This window comes from Ambystoma mexicanum, chromosome 11 (genome assembly GCF_040938575.1).
Source record: "Ambystoma mexicanum isolate Mex_15411 chromosome 11, UKY_AmexF1_1, whole genome shotgun sequence".
NCBI classification, from domain to species: domain Eukaryota; kingdom Metazoa; phylum Chordata; class Amphibia; order Caudata; family Ambystomatidae; genus Ambystoma; species Ambystoma mexicanum.
In genome coordinates, this window is record NC_090934.1 from 1177204949 (window position 1) to 1177223480 (window position 18532).

The 18532-nt window shown below is 48.7% G+C and overlaps 1 protein-coding gene across 4 annotated transcripts in view; it reads left to right on the top strand.

Annotated features, from left to right (window-relative positions):
• VPS13C (vacuolar protein sorting 13 homolog C) overlaps nt 1-18532 on the top strand; it is a 5236720-nt gene that overhangs the window by 4516522 nt on the left and 701666 nt on the right. For all 4 annotated transcript variants that reach the window (XM_069624493.1, XM_069624490.1, XM_069624491.1 and 1 more), the window contains one exon: nt 7967-8080. In XM_069624493.1, the coding sequence (XP_069480594.1) occupies nt 7967-8080 (114 nt within the window). The remainder of the gene's footprint in view (nt 1-7966; nt 8081-18532) is intronic.

Sequence of the window (18532 nt, forward strand, 5' to 3'; positions counted from 1 at the left end):
CCAGGCCATCAGGGATTCTGCTTCCTCTTCGCCTCCTTTGTCTCCCGCCTCCTGCCATACTGTTGTTTCAGCCTCAGTCCATTTCTGCAGATCTCTCGACCAGACTTCCACTCTTGGTCTGCTACATGCCTTCCATCCCATAGCTATCCTGCGCTTGGCGAGTATGTATGTCAAGTCCTTCAGTTTGGTCACGTACTTCATTTGGCGAGGCCTGGGGAACCCTCCCAACATGCATGCCCACACTGATTCTACATTTGCCTTGACCCCTTTCTCTTCTAGCCGTTGTGCTATTTCTGCCCAGAACTTCCAGATTTCCGGACATGTCCAGAACATGTGTGTCATCCCAGCATTTTCCTCTCCACATTTGGGGCATTTTTGTTGTTCTATGTTCTTAAATTTGGCTATTCTTTGGGGCGTCATATATGCTGTATGGGTGGCATATAATTGTATCTGCTGTAGCCTTGCATTTCTGGACACTTTCTTATCATAGCCTTGAGCCCGTTCCCACATCCCATCGCTCATGGGTTCCCCCACTTCTTCTTCCCAATCTTGTCTCAATTTGACCAATTCCTTCCCCACCCTGGACATCAGGAGCTCATATAGTCTGGAAATCTCGTGCCCGCCCTCCGCTACATCATATATTGTCTCAATAGGTATATCAGGTTCCTCCCCCAGTCTCATTTCAGACCATGTTTCTTGGATTCGACGTGTAATTCGGTTATATGTAATATATTATCCTGCCTGCAGCCCAGTTTCCTCTACCAGGGTCCTAAATTCTTTTATTACTCCTTCTTGCCATATATCTCCCATTGTTGTTATCCCCACTGACTCCCAGTACCTACGGATTGTCTGCATTTGTTGCCTGTCTCCTCTCGTCAGCGCCACTAACGGCAGCTGCGGGGAAGACGGGGTGGGATTCTCCAAAACCTGGCACGCTTTCCGCCATATTGCCCATCCCAATATCATCATATCTGATCGCTCTTTCAATTGTAGTTTAGGGAGCCATATTATTTCCTTCAGGAAGAATGAGGCACTCTCCTCTCTCAGCAATCTCGATTCTGAGGTTGGCTCCTCCGACAGCCACCTCGCCACATATTGCAGTTGGCTAGCCAAGTAGTAGATCTCAAAATTAGGTAATTTAACGCCCCCTTTATCGTACATATTTTGCAGCTCCCAGAGGGCAATTCTGTTCCTGGTTCCATGCCACAGGAATTTCCTGCATATACTCTGTAGTTTTGTAAAAAAACTGCTTCGGTATCAGGTATGGTATGTTCCCAAAGAAATGTAATAGTCTTGGTAGTACCACCATCTTCAATAGTGCCCCTCTCCCCATCATTGCCAAGGGGAGCTTGGTCCAGAACCTCATGCTGTTACTAATGTTTACTACCGCCTTCTCCGTATTGTGTAGGTGTTCTGCCTCCACCGTATGGTAAATATCTATTCTTAACTATCTGAATGAATCTGTCTCCCATGGTATTGGAAGGACTGGCAACCTACTATTGGGGACTCCTATGTACGTACCCAAAGGGAATATACATGATTTTTTGGGATTCACTGCGATGCCTGATAGTGCCGCAAAGCATTCCATCACTTCTAATATATATTGGAGGTTTTCTTCCGGGTATCTTAAGTATAGCAGCATATCGTCTGCATACAGCGAGATTAGATGCTGTTCTCCTTTCACGCTGATCCCTATTTCCTCATATTGCTGACTCAGATATATCGCTAGCGGTTCAAGTGCTAATATATATAGCATTGGTGACCAAGGGCATCCCTGTCTGGTGCCTCTACCTATTTGCCATCTTTCTGAAATGATCGCACCTGTCTTGACTCTATCCAGCGGCGTGTTATACAGTAATTTGACCCGTTTGCGATACCCTGGCCCTATTCCATAGCTCGTCAAAGCTGCGCTTAGTCAAGGCCACTTGACCGAGTCAAATGCTTTTATGGCATCGAGTGATATGGTTGCACTCTCGCTCAAGTCTCCCTCTGTGTGTTCTATGCCCCTGTGTAGTCTTCTAAGGTTGTCGGAGATGTTCATACACGGGACATATCCGGTCGGGTCCGGGTTTATCAGTTTACTTATGACCCGTTTCATTCTGTTTGCCAGCACCGCCGTGAGTATTTTGCTGTCAACATCGACAGCGGTCTGTATGATCTGCAGTCCTTTCCAGGCTTATTGGGTTTAGGGAGTGGGATAATAATAGCTTCTCGAAGAGATTCTGGTAGATTCCCTATTTCAAATGCCTCGTTCAGCATTGCCAGCAGCGGGGGGAGCACCTCATTTTTGTACATTTTATAAAACTCGCTGGGGAGTCGGTTAGCCCCTGGGGTATTATTGGTGGGCAGTTGCGCTACTACCGCTTCCACCTCTTCCAGTGTGATTGTGGCCTCTAGGTCCTCTCGCTCCTCTGCACTTATTTTTGACATGCCTATGCCCTCCAGCGTATCTGTAATTTCCTTCTTGTCACTACCTCCCTTGTCCTCATATACATGTTTATAGTATTCCAGTTTTACCCTTCCTGAGTATCCACTGTTTGCCCGTTCCTCCCCTTTATTATTCTGATCGGTGTTCTGGGAGTCTCACTCTTATACAGCCAGGCCTGCATTCTCCCTGGTTTGTCTTCTCCTGCATGCTGCCTCTCTATGTATTTTTAGATTTTAAGTTGCACAGTCTTTCCCAGTGTCGCAGGCATTCTTGTTGCAGTTGGCTTATGGCTTCTGCTTCTTGCCTGGTGCCGCTCCCCTTTCTCATCATTATCTCTAACTCACTCTCTGTCTTCTGTAGTTCCTTAGTTATCTCTCCCTGCAGCCCCTTTGATTTGGCTATAACTGTTCCTCTCACCACCACCTTGAATGCTTCCCATAGTGTGCCGGCTGAGTCCACACTTCCGGTATTTTCTTCAAAGTAGTGCGTTATCTCTTCTCTTAGGTTTTCCCCAAATATTATGTCTTTTAATGCTTCCGCTCTAAGCCGCCACGTTGGGATCCTGGCTCTTGGGGGCCGATATTGACATGTTACAACCAGGGGCGAATGGTCCAACAGGACCCTTGCTTTATATTCGGTTTGTGTTATGTCTGCCAAGATGTCTTGTGTGGCAAACATATAATTTATTCTGGTATACAAATTTTGGGGGGCGGAATAGTGCGAGTACTGTCCATCTTGTGGGTGTTGTACCCTCCATGTGTCCTCTAGATCGAGATCTGTTAGCAATACCTTTAAGGCCCTAGCTGCAGGGGTGGGCTTGTCTATTTTCTTATCCGACCGGTCTATCCCCGGGTCTAGTGTGCAGTTGAAGTCGCCTCCCCAGATCATCGCCTCCCCCAGGTACAGGCTCATTTTATTGTATAGGGTCTTGAAGTATGACACTGTGTCCTGGTTTGGGGCATATATATTTACTATACATATCTCTTTATTTTCCCCCAACCCTCGTATTGCCACCAACCTCCCATCCTCATCCGCTGTGGATTGCAATGGTTGGAATGGGACATGCGGTGCCACCCAGATGATCACCCCTCTGGCATAGGCCGAATATGTTGCCCCGTAAACCATCCCCTTCCACTTCTTCGGTATTACCCCAATCTTTTCCTTTGTAAGGTGAGTTTCTTGTATTAGGGCTACGTCTATTTTCTGCCGCCTTCAATACAGCGTTACCTTATTCCTTTTTAAATAGCTATTGAGCCTCTGACATTCCAGGAAATTACCCTAAGGTCTCCCATCATTCAGCTTATCCCGCCTCACCCTTATGATCCTTCTTTGTTGCTTAAAATACCAGTTTCCATATCTGTAGTCTCGTTCTCCCTCCCTAACTACCCCTAAATCACAACACTGCAACTTTCCCAAAACTCTTCCCTCCCACCACCCTACCTCTACCCAACTTCCCTTCCCCAACAATTGCCCGGCTCCATCCCTGGATCTCAGGCTATCCTGCATTTAGCCCTGCCTCGACTAATCCGGTGCAAGGGCACAGCAGGGGGTTGCCACTCTAATGGCAATCTACCTAATCTGTCTACTGGGATATGAGGTGTGTGCCCTGCATCTCCTGCAACAGTGCTTGCATACACTTGCCCGCCTTTTACGTTGCCCTGTCGCTGGCTGTCCAGCCCAAGACTATATTCCAGTCGCATTGTCATTGTTTATACAGCACCTCAATCTTGTTGACCGCCGCCTCGTTTGTCTCTTTCGCCGTCTTGGAGGTCGCTCGTTTCCAGCGGGCCATTCGGTGCTTCCAACAATTCCATAGCTTCCTCCGGGGTTTTGAAAAATAAGGCTTTGTTTTTATAGAAAATCTTCAATTTCGCTGGGTACATCAGCATGTATTTATAGTTTGCCTCGTGCAGTCTTCTTTTCACCACTCCAAAGTTCAGCCGGCGTCTCTGCACCTCGAGCGTATAGTCCGGGTATGCCGTTATTTCTGCTGATGCCCTCCGGATTGTGCCTCCTTTCCGAAAGTGTTCTAGAATCTTCTCCCGGTAATTTAGTATTTTGGCAATGATCGGTCTTGGGGGGCTCCCGGTGCTGGTCTTCGCATCAATGCCCGATGGGTCCTTTCCACTGCCAACCCCTGGGTCAGTGCCCCTCCGTCTATTTCCTGCAGCAGCATGTTCTCGATATAGTCTGTGGGGTTAGGGCCTTCCTCGCCTTCCGGCAGCCCAATTATGTGTGGGTTATTTCTTCGGGCTTGTCCATCAGCTTCCTTGGCCCTATTCTTCAGGTTACTCACTTGCTGGTGTGGATCTCAGAGGCATTCTCCTTGCTGGTGGTAGAATTTGCTTGTACTTCTTTTTCTAGCACGTCTGTGCGCTCTGCTATCGCTCTTGGCACAGAAGGGTCACGTCTAACTGCACCGCGTCTATCTTGTGTTCTAGTGACGTTTCTAGGCTTGCCATCGCTGCCTCAAGCTTGGTTTCCCAAGTGACCTTCAGGTCCGCTATCGCCTTCATGATCTGTTGTTCACTGGTCTCTGCTAATGGGTCTGCCAGTGAGCCTCTCTCCTTGTTTTTAGCTTTGTCCGTCTGCTTTGGGGTTTTGGTATAGTCTTCCATAGTAGGTTGTTTCCCTTTAGCTTTGGGTGCCTTGTCTGCCATCCTCACGTCCCTTGTTATACTGTCCGTAACCCCTTGAGTTACTGCGTCCGTCCCCAGAGCTCACGGTAACCCGATGGCTTGGTCCTACTTGGAGTTCTGTACTGCTTTGCTATGGGCCCTGGTGTCCCTCTATGCACTAGCGGTGTTATTGGGGAGTATCTGCTCAGTGCGCCCCAGTGTTATACTCCTTTCTCCCAGGTGTTGTGGTAGGTTGTGCATCACCGCCAGGCTTGGTATAGCCTTGTTCAGTATCGCTCCCCTGGGGGGCATATGGCAGTTTCTCTACTCCTTTGATGTATAGTCCATACACTGGTCCGTGGGTATAAGGCTCCTGCCTTGCCCCCAATTACCTCCTGTGGACACTGAGGCGTGTGTTGTGGAGGAAGGGCCCAATCCCAATACACCAGTCTCTTGCTCTCTCCTATGTATGCGCCCATTCACTGTCCAAGCTGCTCACTACAACCTGCAGCGTGCCATTTATAGATGTGTCTCACAGGGGTCCCCGTTCCTAATAGGGGCTCTCATATGAGCTGACGTGCTCCGATGGGCTGCAATGTCTTGATGTTATTTAATTCAGAACGGGCCTTCCCGCGTAATCCGCATGTATTCGGCCAGCGTCGGCTGTGTGCGCTTATACCTTGCAATGTCCTGCCCCCGCTTTCAAGGATGCGGGTGCTGTGTATTACCCCGTGATCGGCGTCCTTCTTATTTTACGAGCGGGCACCCTGGCAGCCCCGTGTTGACAGCAGCGTCGGCCCCGGTGTAGTGCAGGCTTCCGTATCCCGTTACATTCTGTGCGCGGGTTGCAGAGAAGGGGCCGTGTGAGTGTTTCACCGACATTCCGCAATCTTCAGCCGCTCGTCCTGCTGCCTTGAGGTGCGCTCCGTATGTTTTCCAATGGTTGCTGCCTCTACATGTGTTCCTTCATAACACTAACATCTGCAGCCCATTCGCTTCTCTCAGCTGCTTCAGTCGGCTTCCGCGTCAGTTTCAGACCCTTTTTTGCTGATGGTCCGCGTTATTACATTGTATCCTAGTCCTTTGTTCTCCCGGTGGCCATTTTGGGTGCAGAGTCACCGGCTTTCCGGCAAACGAAAATGCAATTATTTCCTTGTCGGATGGTCCTCCGCGTATCCAGTTTAGCTCATTATATGCACCGCTTTCTCATACAGTCGGCCTCCGTTCCAAGTTTGTTTTCTTTGCGATCTGCCAGCGGGCAGACACAGGATTCTTTCGGATCAGCAGGAGCACCAGGTCCTTCTAGCCTCTTACATGGCTGGCTAGCCACGCCCCTCACTTACCGGAGTAAAGTTAATATTAAAATAAACCAGCAGTATGTTAGAGGCTGTCGGTAAATGTTGTAGCCTCGAACAATGGTAAAATCCCATAGGGAAATATTTGCGGTCGAATATTTTTAGTAGTAACCACTGCCACCAGCCAGAAACTTTTGAGAGAGGGACTGTACAGTACCCTCTCGAAAATGAACATAAGGGGAAAACTATTAACCCTTGCCAATACCTCCATAGTAAGATGGGTTGTACTGGTTTTGTTCATAAAGATTGACTAGTAAAGTCAATGGGGACTTTACATGCCCTGGGAGACAGTAGTCAGTCCCAGGGTATGGAGTCTATGTTTGGGGGTCGCTACGACACCCCTGTGTCACTGCACGGAGGGTGCTGTGTAACATATGTGGATAAAGATGGTTCCTATGGGGGTGAGATACACCCCATAGACATGAAACACAAAAAATAGCCTAGAACACACAAAGAAAATATGCCTAAGAGTGGGAAAAAGAGTCACACTCTTAGCAGGAGAAAAAAATAAACCCTTCAAATCCAGCAAAGCTGCTGGGGGACTCTATAGGTAAGGGAAATTAGCCATAAGATGACACAACGTGTCTTTTCCATAGTTGTATCCCCATTTGCCCGAGTTTGTTTATCTCCTGTACCACGTTGCCCGTCACCCCTCTCCCCACCATTTTGCCTCCTCTTGGTGTCTTCCTCTGGATTGCTGCCCGTTACTCTGCCTTACCATTGTTGGTTGTCTGCGGCTTTCTGCTGCAATTTAACCAGGCTGTCCAATTCATCAGAGGCTCCTGCTGTCAGTGACTTCCTAGCGTTCCTGTGATCATTCCTTTGAATCAGAGGAACCTCAGAACATTAGTCAGAGGAACGGATTTTCCTAAGAGGGTTTTTCTCTCAGAGTTTGGTCATTCCTCAGGGTCATTCAGCAGTCTCATGGTCTAAGCACACAGGATAACATGCTGGTGTCCTGTAGGGTTAGACCTTATCTCTTCTACTCGCATTTTGCATTTGAGGACATTCAGCAACGGGACTAATCACTACTGCAATAATTCAATGCGACTGGAAGAGATAAGGTCTACCCCTACAGGACACCAGCATGTAGAACATGAGGGGTCTCCCGGCTCTTAGAGTCAAAAAGAAACATGCCAATATTCCTTTTGTGGACTTAAACTAGCTTATTTTGTTTCCCTTGCTGAACCTGAAAATTATGCTTTTCAGGGCCCAAAAAGGCAGAGTTGCAGTGGCACTGGTAGGAGAGGTTGGATAGGCTGCCTAATGGATTTACCCCTGAACTGAGAGGCAGAGTCTTTCATGTTAATGGTCAATTGGTAACTTATAAATATGGGAGCCCAAGACCACACTTTTCTGTATAATCCTTGATGGGATATAAATCATCTTTCTATTCCTCGACTTGAAGTCCAACTTCTTCCATGGTTTTATTTTGGAAATATGATGGTGTTAGTATTGGATTTGTTGAGGTTTTCAAAATGCAAAAGCTGTTCCAAGTTTTTTTCCTTTGTATGAAAATATATGTATTCTATGTAACATTCCATCTGTCTTCAATTTCCTTTCAGTTCCTGAAACAAATGTATGTCCTTTTGCTTGGACTAGATGTCTTGGGAAATCCTTTTGGACTAATAAGAGGACTTTCAGAGGGTGTGGAAGCTTTCTTTTATGAACCTTTCCAGGTATGATTAATGTGTACCCATGCTTATTTAGACCAAGGACACTTCCATAGATTCTAATAAGAGACTTTTCAAACTCTAGCTTAGCAGTTTATATGTTACAGAAAAACAAGGTAGAGTGCATTTACATCAGGCTTGCAGAATGCTGATAATGTATCACAGGCACATCTGATAGTTTTAGCCTGGGGCGTTGCTAGGAGGGACAGGGGGGGGCTATAGCCTCAGGTCTTTTGGTTGTAGCCCCGGATAGAAGCTCAGGGACTACAACCAAAAGCCTAGCTAGTCCCGACAGTTGCGGCATTAGCGTAGCCCCGCATATTTTCCAGACCTAGCAACACCCCTGATTTCAGTTTTTGTATGGGTTTTTGCCAGGGGCTTTGTGCCCAAAGCACTCTTACAGGTTGCCATATAGCTCCATGTTACGCCTGGTTGTACCATTGTTTTAGTAATGACCTTTATATGCTTTCATACTGCCATGATTTGGCAGTTATTGTTATGATGTTCTAGATGTTGGTATCAAAAGCCCAGGTACTCGCAACATTGCCAGGTAATGTCAGTAACACTCCATGTACTCTCAGTACTTCCAGGGCTTGTCAGAAATAACCAAGTACAAACCTAATTGCCAGATAGTGTCATCAAAATACCAAGTACTCACCATATTGCCAGGGAATGCTTTCACATTCTTAGGTGCTCACATCTACACCAATCATTACGTTAATGTGCCAGGATACTGAAACAGTTTCTAGTGATTTGTGATGAAGTGGCCAGGAGCCCATTCTGTTGCTAGGGATTATGATCCAGTGCCCAGGTGCTTGTCCGAGTGCTAAAGATTAACATTCTATGCACAACACTCAAACACCTGCAACCAGCTCCATCATTCTGGTGTGTGGAAGTCTATTTCACCCCAGTATTGTAGGAGTCCCAGCTGAAGAGAGGAGTGGAGCCATCCCTTCACATTTCTGACATGGCTCCCTTGCCCTGCTGTCTTTGATGGCAGGTCCAGCAGATGTTGTGGACCGGTGAAGTGTAGGGTTGGTGGTGGACAGTATTCCAGTGTGTCATGTAGGCCCCGTCCAGCATCAACAAACGTGTTGCCATTTACTGAGATAATGAGTAAGCTGTCAGAGTTGAGCAGTACAGGGACATTTGGCCGAATCATCTCTTTGCTCCTCGGAACACACCGCTTTCCCAGCCCCACCACCTTTGACAGTGAGGCGAGCAAAGCTAGAGGTGCAAGTAAAGTGCTGCAGAAGCTGGCAAGACTGGCAGTGATGAAAGCAGAGATACCATGTCCCTGTTGGTTACATGTGATTTTAACAAATTGATAAGTAACAATGCAATTTTACAGAGGAAAAAAAACAAATATTTTTTTAAACAATTGCGGTGTTCCCCTCCAAAACCCCCATCTAACCATGCTTCTAACCCCACCCCTTAACACCCCCACACATTTTAACCCCTAACACCCACCCCTTATATATTTAGCATTTCGTATTTTTTCCAGTAACATTGCATTTGTTATTTTGTATTTGACATGATAACCGCCACTGTTCTATTTCTCACAACACAGCATGCAATGGGCCTGCGGTCCATGCTCTTCCCCTCCCTCATTTGTTATGCTCAATTTGACAGTCGCCAGGGAGCCAATGAAGCACTGCTGAAACGGGTGGCTGGAATGGGGAAAGCAGAAATGCTGTGTGGGTCTAATGCGGTTCATGGAGTGTTGCTTTGCTCTACCACTACTTTTTTCACCAAACTGCAGTATCTCTTCTCTGAAAGCTTGAGGCCCACATACACTAAAGAGCACAACTAAAAAGACAGGTGAATATCCACTGCATGAATTCACAAGTGGTGGCTCTAAAAAAATAATCATTTGCATATTTGATTTAACATATTCAATATATGACTTATTTGTGACAAAGGAAGAACCCTGGTCCAGAAATACTTGTTTCTTACAATCCAAGTCCAGCTTTTTTATGCAAGTAAGATTGCTCAATGAGTTTACGTGTTTTCCTCCGACATCTCTCTGCAACCCACAGTCAAAACTTTCAATCCAGGTAGAATCAACTCAGTCAGCTCTCAATACTTGCAGGGCCCATAAATTGAGGACCACTACATTCAGTAATATTAAAACCAATCTCTTCAATGCTTAAAAGTTGGAGTAATAAAATATGATATTAATATAAGTACAATGGTGCATTAGTGAAAAACAATTACAAAATATCAAGCGATGTAAACCGTCAAATCGTATCATTTTATCAGTAACTTTTTAAATACATTTAGCTCATTTGATTTGTTTTATCATTATTATACAGATGATTATAAAAATGATCAAAGTTATACCATACTTTTCCCCATTTGTATGTTACTATTAACATATGTATTGTTCCTTGCATGTCTCCTTGCTAGTTCCCATCATTAAGAAAGGTATTTCTAGCTTTTTCCAGTGTTGTATGTCAAACAAGCATGAGAAGTCAAAATATAAAACCGTTTAGTAGCATTTCAGGTTGTCTTCATTATCTATACCTAATATTGTACCCTTTATCCTTATATTAATGTTTGTCTATTTCAGAAATTCTGATAATAATCTCAATCCACCAATTATAGTGAAGGCCAAAAATCTAATCTCGGGTTTGAATTTATATAGTTGTGCAGGTTTGGGAATGCAGGGTTCCAAATTAAGATTGGATGTTCAGGAGATAAAATGCTCATGAGTGTCAGGCATCACCCAGTAGACAGGAACTTCCACTTGGAAATGAGGAGCAAGTACACTGCGCACTGCAAATTAACTTACACATGTGAGGCATACTTTAACATTTTGCCCATATAATGTGATCCATTATATTTAATTGTGTCTTGAGTTTCCCTTTATTTACATTCTCAAACACGTAAAGTTGATGTCACATATGCATGTTTGTAAGGCACCAGTTGGCCTGTGGAGACATAAGTAGCTCCTGCTAACTGTTGGCTTTAAGCTAAATAGGCTTTTCTGGGGTAGAAGCAGGGGCTAAATAGCTCCCAGCAATTTCAAACCTTACAATTTCAGGTGAGAGCCTGGTTATCATGGCTGCAGCTAGGAAAGTGTCCACTCGAATAAAGTGCAGAAGAATGGACCTTTTGTTTTTACTGTTGGGCTATTGACAAGAAGGTTGAACCTCTGCTGACAACTGTGACAGATCAGGAGAAGGACACGAACACTCTGAGGCATTTGTAACATGTCTTTATTAAAGGATGGCTATCTTTCCCTATCACTATAGTGCTTTCCTGCATACTTTGCTAAGGTGCTTATCGGTTGTGGATAAATGTCGAAAGAAAAATAATATGCCCTGCAAAACTAACCATACCACTTGTATAATGAACTAAGATCAGGAGAAGGACTCCCTTCTTGTGTTAGGTGTTGCAATTCCCTGATGTGATTGATGGTCTTTTTATCTCCTTTTATTGATGGTTGCTTGGTTCTGGTCGGAATCCTTTTCTCCTTCCTACAGGATTCTGAGTTTTCTGATTAAGTGTCTTTTTCTCTGAGATTTTAGGTTTCTATACAGTTGCGATTCAACTTTTCCTTCACATTACTTCTTTATTTGTATGCAGTCTATCCTAGGGACTCCTCAGGACTTTAATACACAATCATATCTCTCTATTTTGCTTTCCAATGTGTGATTCTTAGGCTCTGGGTTATTTTCCCCTTTTCTCAAGGTAGCAATGTTTTATTTCTCTTCTTCTGTTTATCATATTCATACATTTCAAGTTCACCAATGGGATTTTCACAGTCTCATCATTTGTCCTGGGAAGAGTATCTCCAATTCTATAACTCTGTGTAGATCCTATGCTTTAGATTGTGTCTTCCCATGGATTCCTCATCTTTGATATACCAATCTCATGCTTGCAGCTTCGGAAAGCTTTCATCAGCAGAGGGTGCCGTGTGTCATTGGGTCTGAGTCCCTCAGAAGCTTCTATCCCCCAACTCAGATGTGACGTTTGTATAAACAGCACCCACCATGCCGATTGACTCAGTTCTGCATGCTTCGAGACAAATTTCAATTGTGTAGTTATCAAAATCTTTGAGTATATCAACTCCGAAGACAGGTTTGAAGAGGTGTGTGGACTGTGAATCGAAGATGTTGATCACAGATCCGCACAGAATATGTCTCTAGTGTTTTGGCGAGGAGCATAAGGTTGATGATTGTGGGTCGTACCTGACCATGATCAACAAGTGCTTGAAGGAGAGGAAGGCTAAGCTCGCCTTAGGTCGGTGGGCTTCAAAATCTTTTATATCCACTCCTTCGAACAAGTCATCAGAAGACAGAAGTCTGAAGGATAAGTCTCCTCAGAGATAAAAAAAAGTGTTCTAAACACTCTAAGCGCTCCAGGACAAGTAGTGATTCACAACACTCTTCATCATCGTCTTCTGAACGTAAATATAAGAGGAGGCGCCGCGCCATTGATTATCCTCCTCAGATTCCTTGCTTGACAGAAAGAAGGAATGTTTTAAACACACAAATATCCTTCGAAAGAAAAATGGGAAGAATTCTGTCTTAGTATGATGGAAGTGTTTTCGAAGGCCGCCCCTTGAAGTCCCTCGAAAGAGCCAAAAAAGGGTACCAACCCCATTGTGCCTTGTAATGCCAAAAGGGAGTCGTTGAAGGCTACGTCTCACACACCAAGCGCCTGGGTCAAAAGCTGGAGAAGGTTTCTCAAGTGATGTCTCTACAGTGTCGTTGACACTAGAAACATCGAAGCAGCTGGATTCCGTTTCTTCCTTATCGAAGAACTCAACGTCGAAGCCATCAACGTCCCCCTTTGATGGGGAGGTGGTGCTGTGGAGCAGCCCAAGATGGCTGCTTAGCCTTCGAGCTCCGTGTGGGCCTGGCGGACATCTGCCTTCATCTGCGACCAACGGGGTACAATCAACCCACATCTTGGCCGGGCTGCTTCCCTACATCGCCGTGCTGCAGCCTGTGGAATTCCGACTTCTCTCGGTGTCGGGAAGCCTCTGGTTGAGTCCCCTGCTGTGGCGGCCCACGGCCTCGCGGAAGCCGCGGCATCGGCATCCGCCGGTTTCCTGCTTCCTCCTCTGGGCGGCCTGCCGAGTTTTGCGACGCGGGACGGGGCGCTGCCCCTGAGTACATCGCCCGCCTGTTTGTGACCCCCCCTGGGCTGGCGGAGGCCCGATCGGGGCTTGGAGCTGCGGGGCGGGCTGCGGCTGCCCCCCTGCGCGGATCGCGCTGTGTCAGCGGCCGCCGGGACTGCCCGTTGCCCTCCGCCGCCGGCCCGTGTGAACTGGTGCCGTTGCGGGCCCTGGGCGGGGGCTGATTACCGCCGAGGCGGGGTGGGTCGGCGCCTGAGAGCCTGAGGGCCCCACTCGCCTTTCCCGGTGCCCTGCCGGGCTGTCTTGGGCCCAATCCGGGCTGTGCGGATGGGCGACTGGCTGCGGTTGCCCCCCCTGGACGAAACGCCGCATCTGCGACTCACTGCTGGCCCTCTGCCCGACTGTGGCCCCCGCTGTTGACCTGTGGAAACTGGCTCGCTGCCGTATCGAGGTGAGGTGCGGGGGGTGAGTTCCGCTCTGGGCTACGGTGATACCCACAACCCTTTCACCACGCTGCTGGCCTGCTGACTGCCGGAGGGCCCTGGGCCTGCTACGCCCTCCAGGGTACGCGCCACGAGGATACACACCAGGCCCGTGCCCCTGGCGCCCATCCCTTCTCCTCAGCTACGCAACATCACACACGCTGGATGAAACGCTGCATCTGCGACTCGCTGCTGCCCGACTGTGGCCCCCGCTGTTGACCTGTGGAAACTGGCTCTCTGCCATATCGAGGTGAGGTGCGGTGGGTGAGTTCCGCTCTGGGCTACGGTGATACCCACAACCCTTTAACCACGCTGCTGGCCTGCTGACTGCCGGAGGCCCCTGGGCCTGCTACGCCCCCCAGGGTACGCGCCACGAGGATACACACCAGGCCCGTGCCCCTGGCGCCCATCCCTTCTCCTCAGCTACGCAACATCACACACGCTGGGCGCCTGGACCCCGCTTTGATACCGCACAGTAACTGTGGAGTGGCTGCTGCCCTCATCTGCACTGGGTGTCCCCCCCGGTGGTGCTGCCCCCACGGTAATCCTTATCTCTACTGACACTTGCTTCCACCACTGTTGGGGATAAACTGACGCCTCTACCTTGCCACATTGCCCTTGGGACTGCGCTCTCTCCCTCAGTGACCGGATCCTTGCTCAGCGCCACTCCTTCATTTGAATCCACAATGCCTAACAAGGCATCAGGGGGGGAGCCATGGATAGATTCGCCAGGGCTGTCCCGAGGGGAGAGGAGGATCGTGAATCGCCCATGCAGGAGGAGCGGGTAGCGGACCACCATTCCATTGCCTCTCCCCCTGATCTGACTACGCTCATGGAATCGATGGCCAAAAACTTTGCTTCCTTTCACGAGAAGTTGGACGACATCAACGCCAATGTCGCCTCATTAAAAACACGGGTGGATCAGGCGGGGACCAGAATCACTGAGGCTGAGAATCGGATATCAGCAAATGAGGATGAAATACATGTGATGCAGAACACTGTTGCCTCCTTGTCGCGTGATATGCGTAGTGTGAGAGCGAAGTGCGACGACCTCGAATCCTGCTCTCGCAGAAATAATCTACGAATTATCGGAGTCCCTGAAAATGCCCTTAAGGGGCGCATGGAAGATGCAGTGGAAACCCTGCTCAAAGACCTGCTGGGTAACCCGGCCCTGTCGCCGTACTTCACTGTTGAGCGTGCTCACCGTGCTCTATCACCAAGGCCCAAACCGGGTGATATCCCCAGGCCCATAATAGCCAGAATCCTCAATTATCGGGACAGGGACCTTATCCTTCATCTGTCGCGGGAGAAGGGAGACCTGCACCTTGACTCACATACTATAAGGATTTTTCCAGACTTCTCAGTGGCGGTGCAGCAGGAGAGGCGCCAGTTCATTGGAGTCAAGAAGCTACTTAGAGAGCGGAATGTTCCCTACGCCATTCTTTTCCCGGCACGCCTTAAGATTACCCATAATGGCAAACTGTATTTTTTCACTGTTCCGGAGGAGGCGGTGAAATTCATTGAGGTACACCTTCCACTTCCCAACCCGGCGGGGGCCCCTGCCGAGGTCGAGTGATCCAGAGAGACACTACCCGGAACCCACTTATCGATCCAGTGAATCCGAGACTCGGAACGTGTTTATGGCAACAACGTACTGTACACCCAACGATCCAAGCTCCTCTGGCGTCTGATGGGGCTGAGACTAGACCTGACTGTGGTCAACGGCGCTCTCCCTGCCCTACGGGGCGCTGTGCCGGCCATGTTCCCTAGTTACCTATTGGTCTTGTCTCGCCCGCAGCGTTCAGCTAGGTATGGAGACCTATCTGGAGATCCGCCCGTAGCAGAACTTACATACGGCGGCACATGCTGCCCTACATGTTACTCTAAGAGCCGCCCACACGGCAACAGCACACCTACTTGCGATTGCAATGTTTATGTTTTGTTGGTTGTCACTGCTTATTTGCCCCTGTTGGGCTTTGAATGGGGCGTATACTGGTTGGATTGCGCCCTCCGACCTCTGCTTCTTGGGGAGAGTCGGGTTTATTGATGACACCGGCACAGGAGGGGTGGGGGACTTACACTGCAAGTTGGGGGTGGGCAGTGAGGGAGGGGGGTGGCACTGTTGGGGTTTTGAGAAATGTTATAGGAAAAGGCGGAGGCAGACCGGCAGACCGGCAGACCGCATCACATCGGGTCTTCTACACCCGAGAAGGCTTACTCCCACTTCTGAACTGCGGCGACAGTGGTGGGAGGGCTACCCCTGTGAGGGCTCTCCTCACTTAGGAGGTGGGCTCCGGCTGCAACTGTGGGATGTACCTTAAGCATCTGAAATGTCCACAATAGTAATGTCCTGGAATGTCCGGGGTTTAAGCAACTACACCAAAACGCGCAGAATCGTGGCCTATGCCAACAGGCACGGCTGTAAGATTCTGCTTTTGCAGGAAACACACTGTAAAGGCCGGCTGGCCAGGTGCATGGCACCCTCTTGGGGTCCCCACAGATATCTTACCGCTTACTCGACCCGCGCCAGAGGGGTATTAACGATGATCACTCAAGTTCATGCTCCATAAGAGCTACATTGACCCAGAGGGTCATCCTACACTGCGCAATAGCCAACAGGGAATATCTGCTAGTTAACACATATGGCCCTAATCTGGACTCTCCCGACTTTATTGACCAGGTGGCCTCCATATTGCTGGGATGCATCGGGGTGCAGATCATCTGGGGGGGGAACATGAACTTCATATTAGACACCACATTAGATAGAACAGGCTCGGCCCCCAGACTCCTTTCCAATGCGGCCCGCAAGCTCCTTGCACACAGCACAACCCTTGACATTCAAGACCCATGGCGGGTAACGCACCCGCAGACGCGTGAATACACTCACTATTCCTCTGTGCATGATAGCTCTTCTAGAATTGACATGTTCTTCCTGCCCAGTACTTTGCTGGGGAGGGTGGTGGAAACTCAGATACTGGCGCGTACCCTATCGGACCATTCACTGATCCGATTATCTCTGGACTTGGGTGGGCCCCCCCCCACGATTAATACATGGCGCTTCAAGTCCTTGGCTTTACAGGACATAGTCTTTAGGGCTGACATTCTGTCCGATATCCAGTCCTATTTTGAGCTTAATACGCCCCAGGCTACCTCTACGGGGGTCCGGTGGGAGGCTTTCAAAGTCTTCATCAGAGGAATGTCTATTGCTAGGGAGGCGGGAGTCCTCAAAGCCATTAGGGCTGCCCTTGCTCGCTCTGAAACCAAGCTGCGTGAACTTGAGAGTGCCCATCCTGCATCCGTTGACCCTGCCATCCTGTCCCGGATCAGCGAGGAACTCCAATTCTTTAACGAACAAGCTACAAGGGAAGTTCACTACTTTAGTCGCCCGCAGGCTGCCCGTAAATATGGGGAGGGAGACAGGCCTGGCAGGACACTGGCGGCATTGGCTAGGGGCGAGTGGGGCCAAGCTCAGATCTCTTGTATCAAGGACCCCCAGGGGTCGGAACTGTGGTCTGATCAACGTATTTTGGAGGTCTTCACGGACTTCTATTCAGAACTGTACACCCAACCCCCCCAAGCACAGTGAGGTCCAAATGCGCAACCTCCTCGAGCAGATCCCTACGACTATTGTCTCTCCCGCAACCAGAGACCAATTGGATTCCCCCATCCGTTTGGATGAAATAGTTGAGGCTATATCTAAATTCCCTAAAGGAAAAGCACCTGGTCCGGACGGGCTGACAGCCGAGTTTTATCAGGAGCACGTGGCCATTCTGGCCCCCAGACTGCTGGAGGTTTGGAACGAGTCACTTCGGCTGGGTACCCTTCCCCCATCGTTGCGTGAGGCTGTCATCACTGTCCTGCTTAAACCTGGTAAACCTACTGACGAGTGCGGATCATACAGGCCCCTCTCCCTAATGAACTTGGACACCAAAATCTTTGCCAAAGTGATTGCTAATCGCTTCCTCCCGGTCATGTCGTACATGGTCCATGATGATCAGTCAGGGTTCGTCCCCGGGAGGTCAACATCACACAATATAAGAAGGCTGCTTAATGTAATGTCACGCATTGACCAGGGGGTGAGTGCGGTTGCGGTCACACTGGATGCTCAGAAGGCGTTTGACATGGTGTCTTGGAAATATATTTGGTTGGTTTTGGAGAATATGGGTATAGGGCCCAACATGATAGCATACATTTGTTTACTATACACTTCCCCGGTGGCCAGAGTGCGAGTTAACTCCCAGACGTCCGGTCTGTTCCCTCTCTTCAGAGGTACTCGACAGGGTTGCCCGTTCTCCCCGATCCTATTTTGCCTTGGCCATAGAGCCGATGGCCGATTATGTCAGGGAAAGGCATGCACGCAAAGGGGTGCGGCTGAAAGACTCCCCTGAAATTATCTCACTTTACGCGGACGATGTATTGCTCTTTGTAAGAGACCCAACGGCCCATTTAGACCCAATTCTGCGTGACATCACCCGCATTGGCACGTACTCTGGGTTTACCATAAATTATACTAAGTCTGAGATTTTCCCCCTCACTAGCTCCACGATACAGCCCACCACCGAGTATCCGCTCCGCTGGTCCCCGGATGGGATCAAGTACTTGGGGGTTCAGGTGTCCCTCTCCAAAGACTCGCTACTGGCGGACAATTACCGGACTGTTGCAGAGCAGGCCGAGACCAAGGTTGCACGCTGGCGTGCTCTTCCACTGTCATTGGCCGGAAGACTTTCGCTGGTAAAAATGATATTGCTCCCCAAGTTGCTTTATGTATTTAGTAATGTCCCCGTCTGGCCAGGAAGGAAATACTTCGTGAACCTGCACAAACTGCTCGCTCAATTCCTGTGGCACTCTGGTGCTGTGCGTAAAAAGTGGTCGGATATGTCATTACCC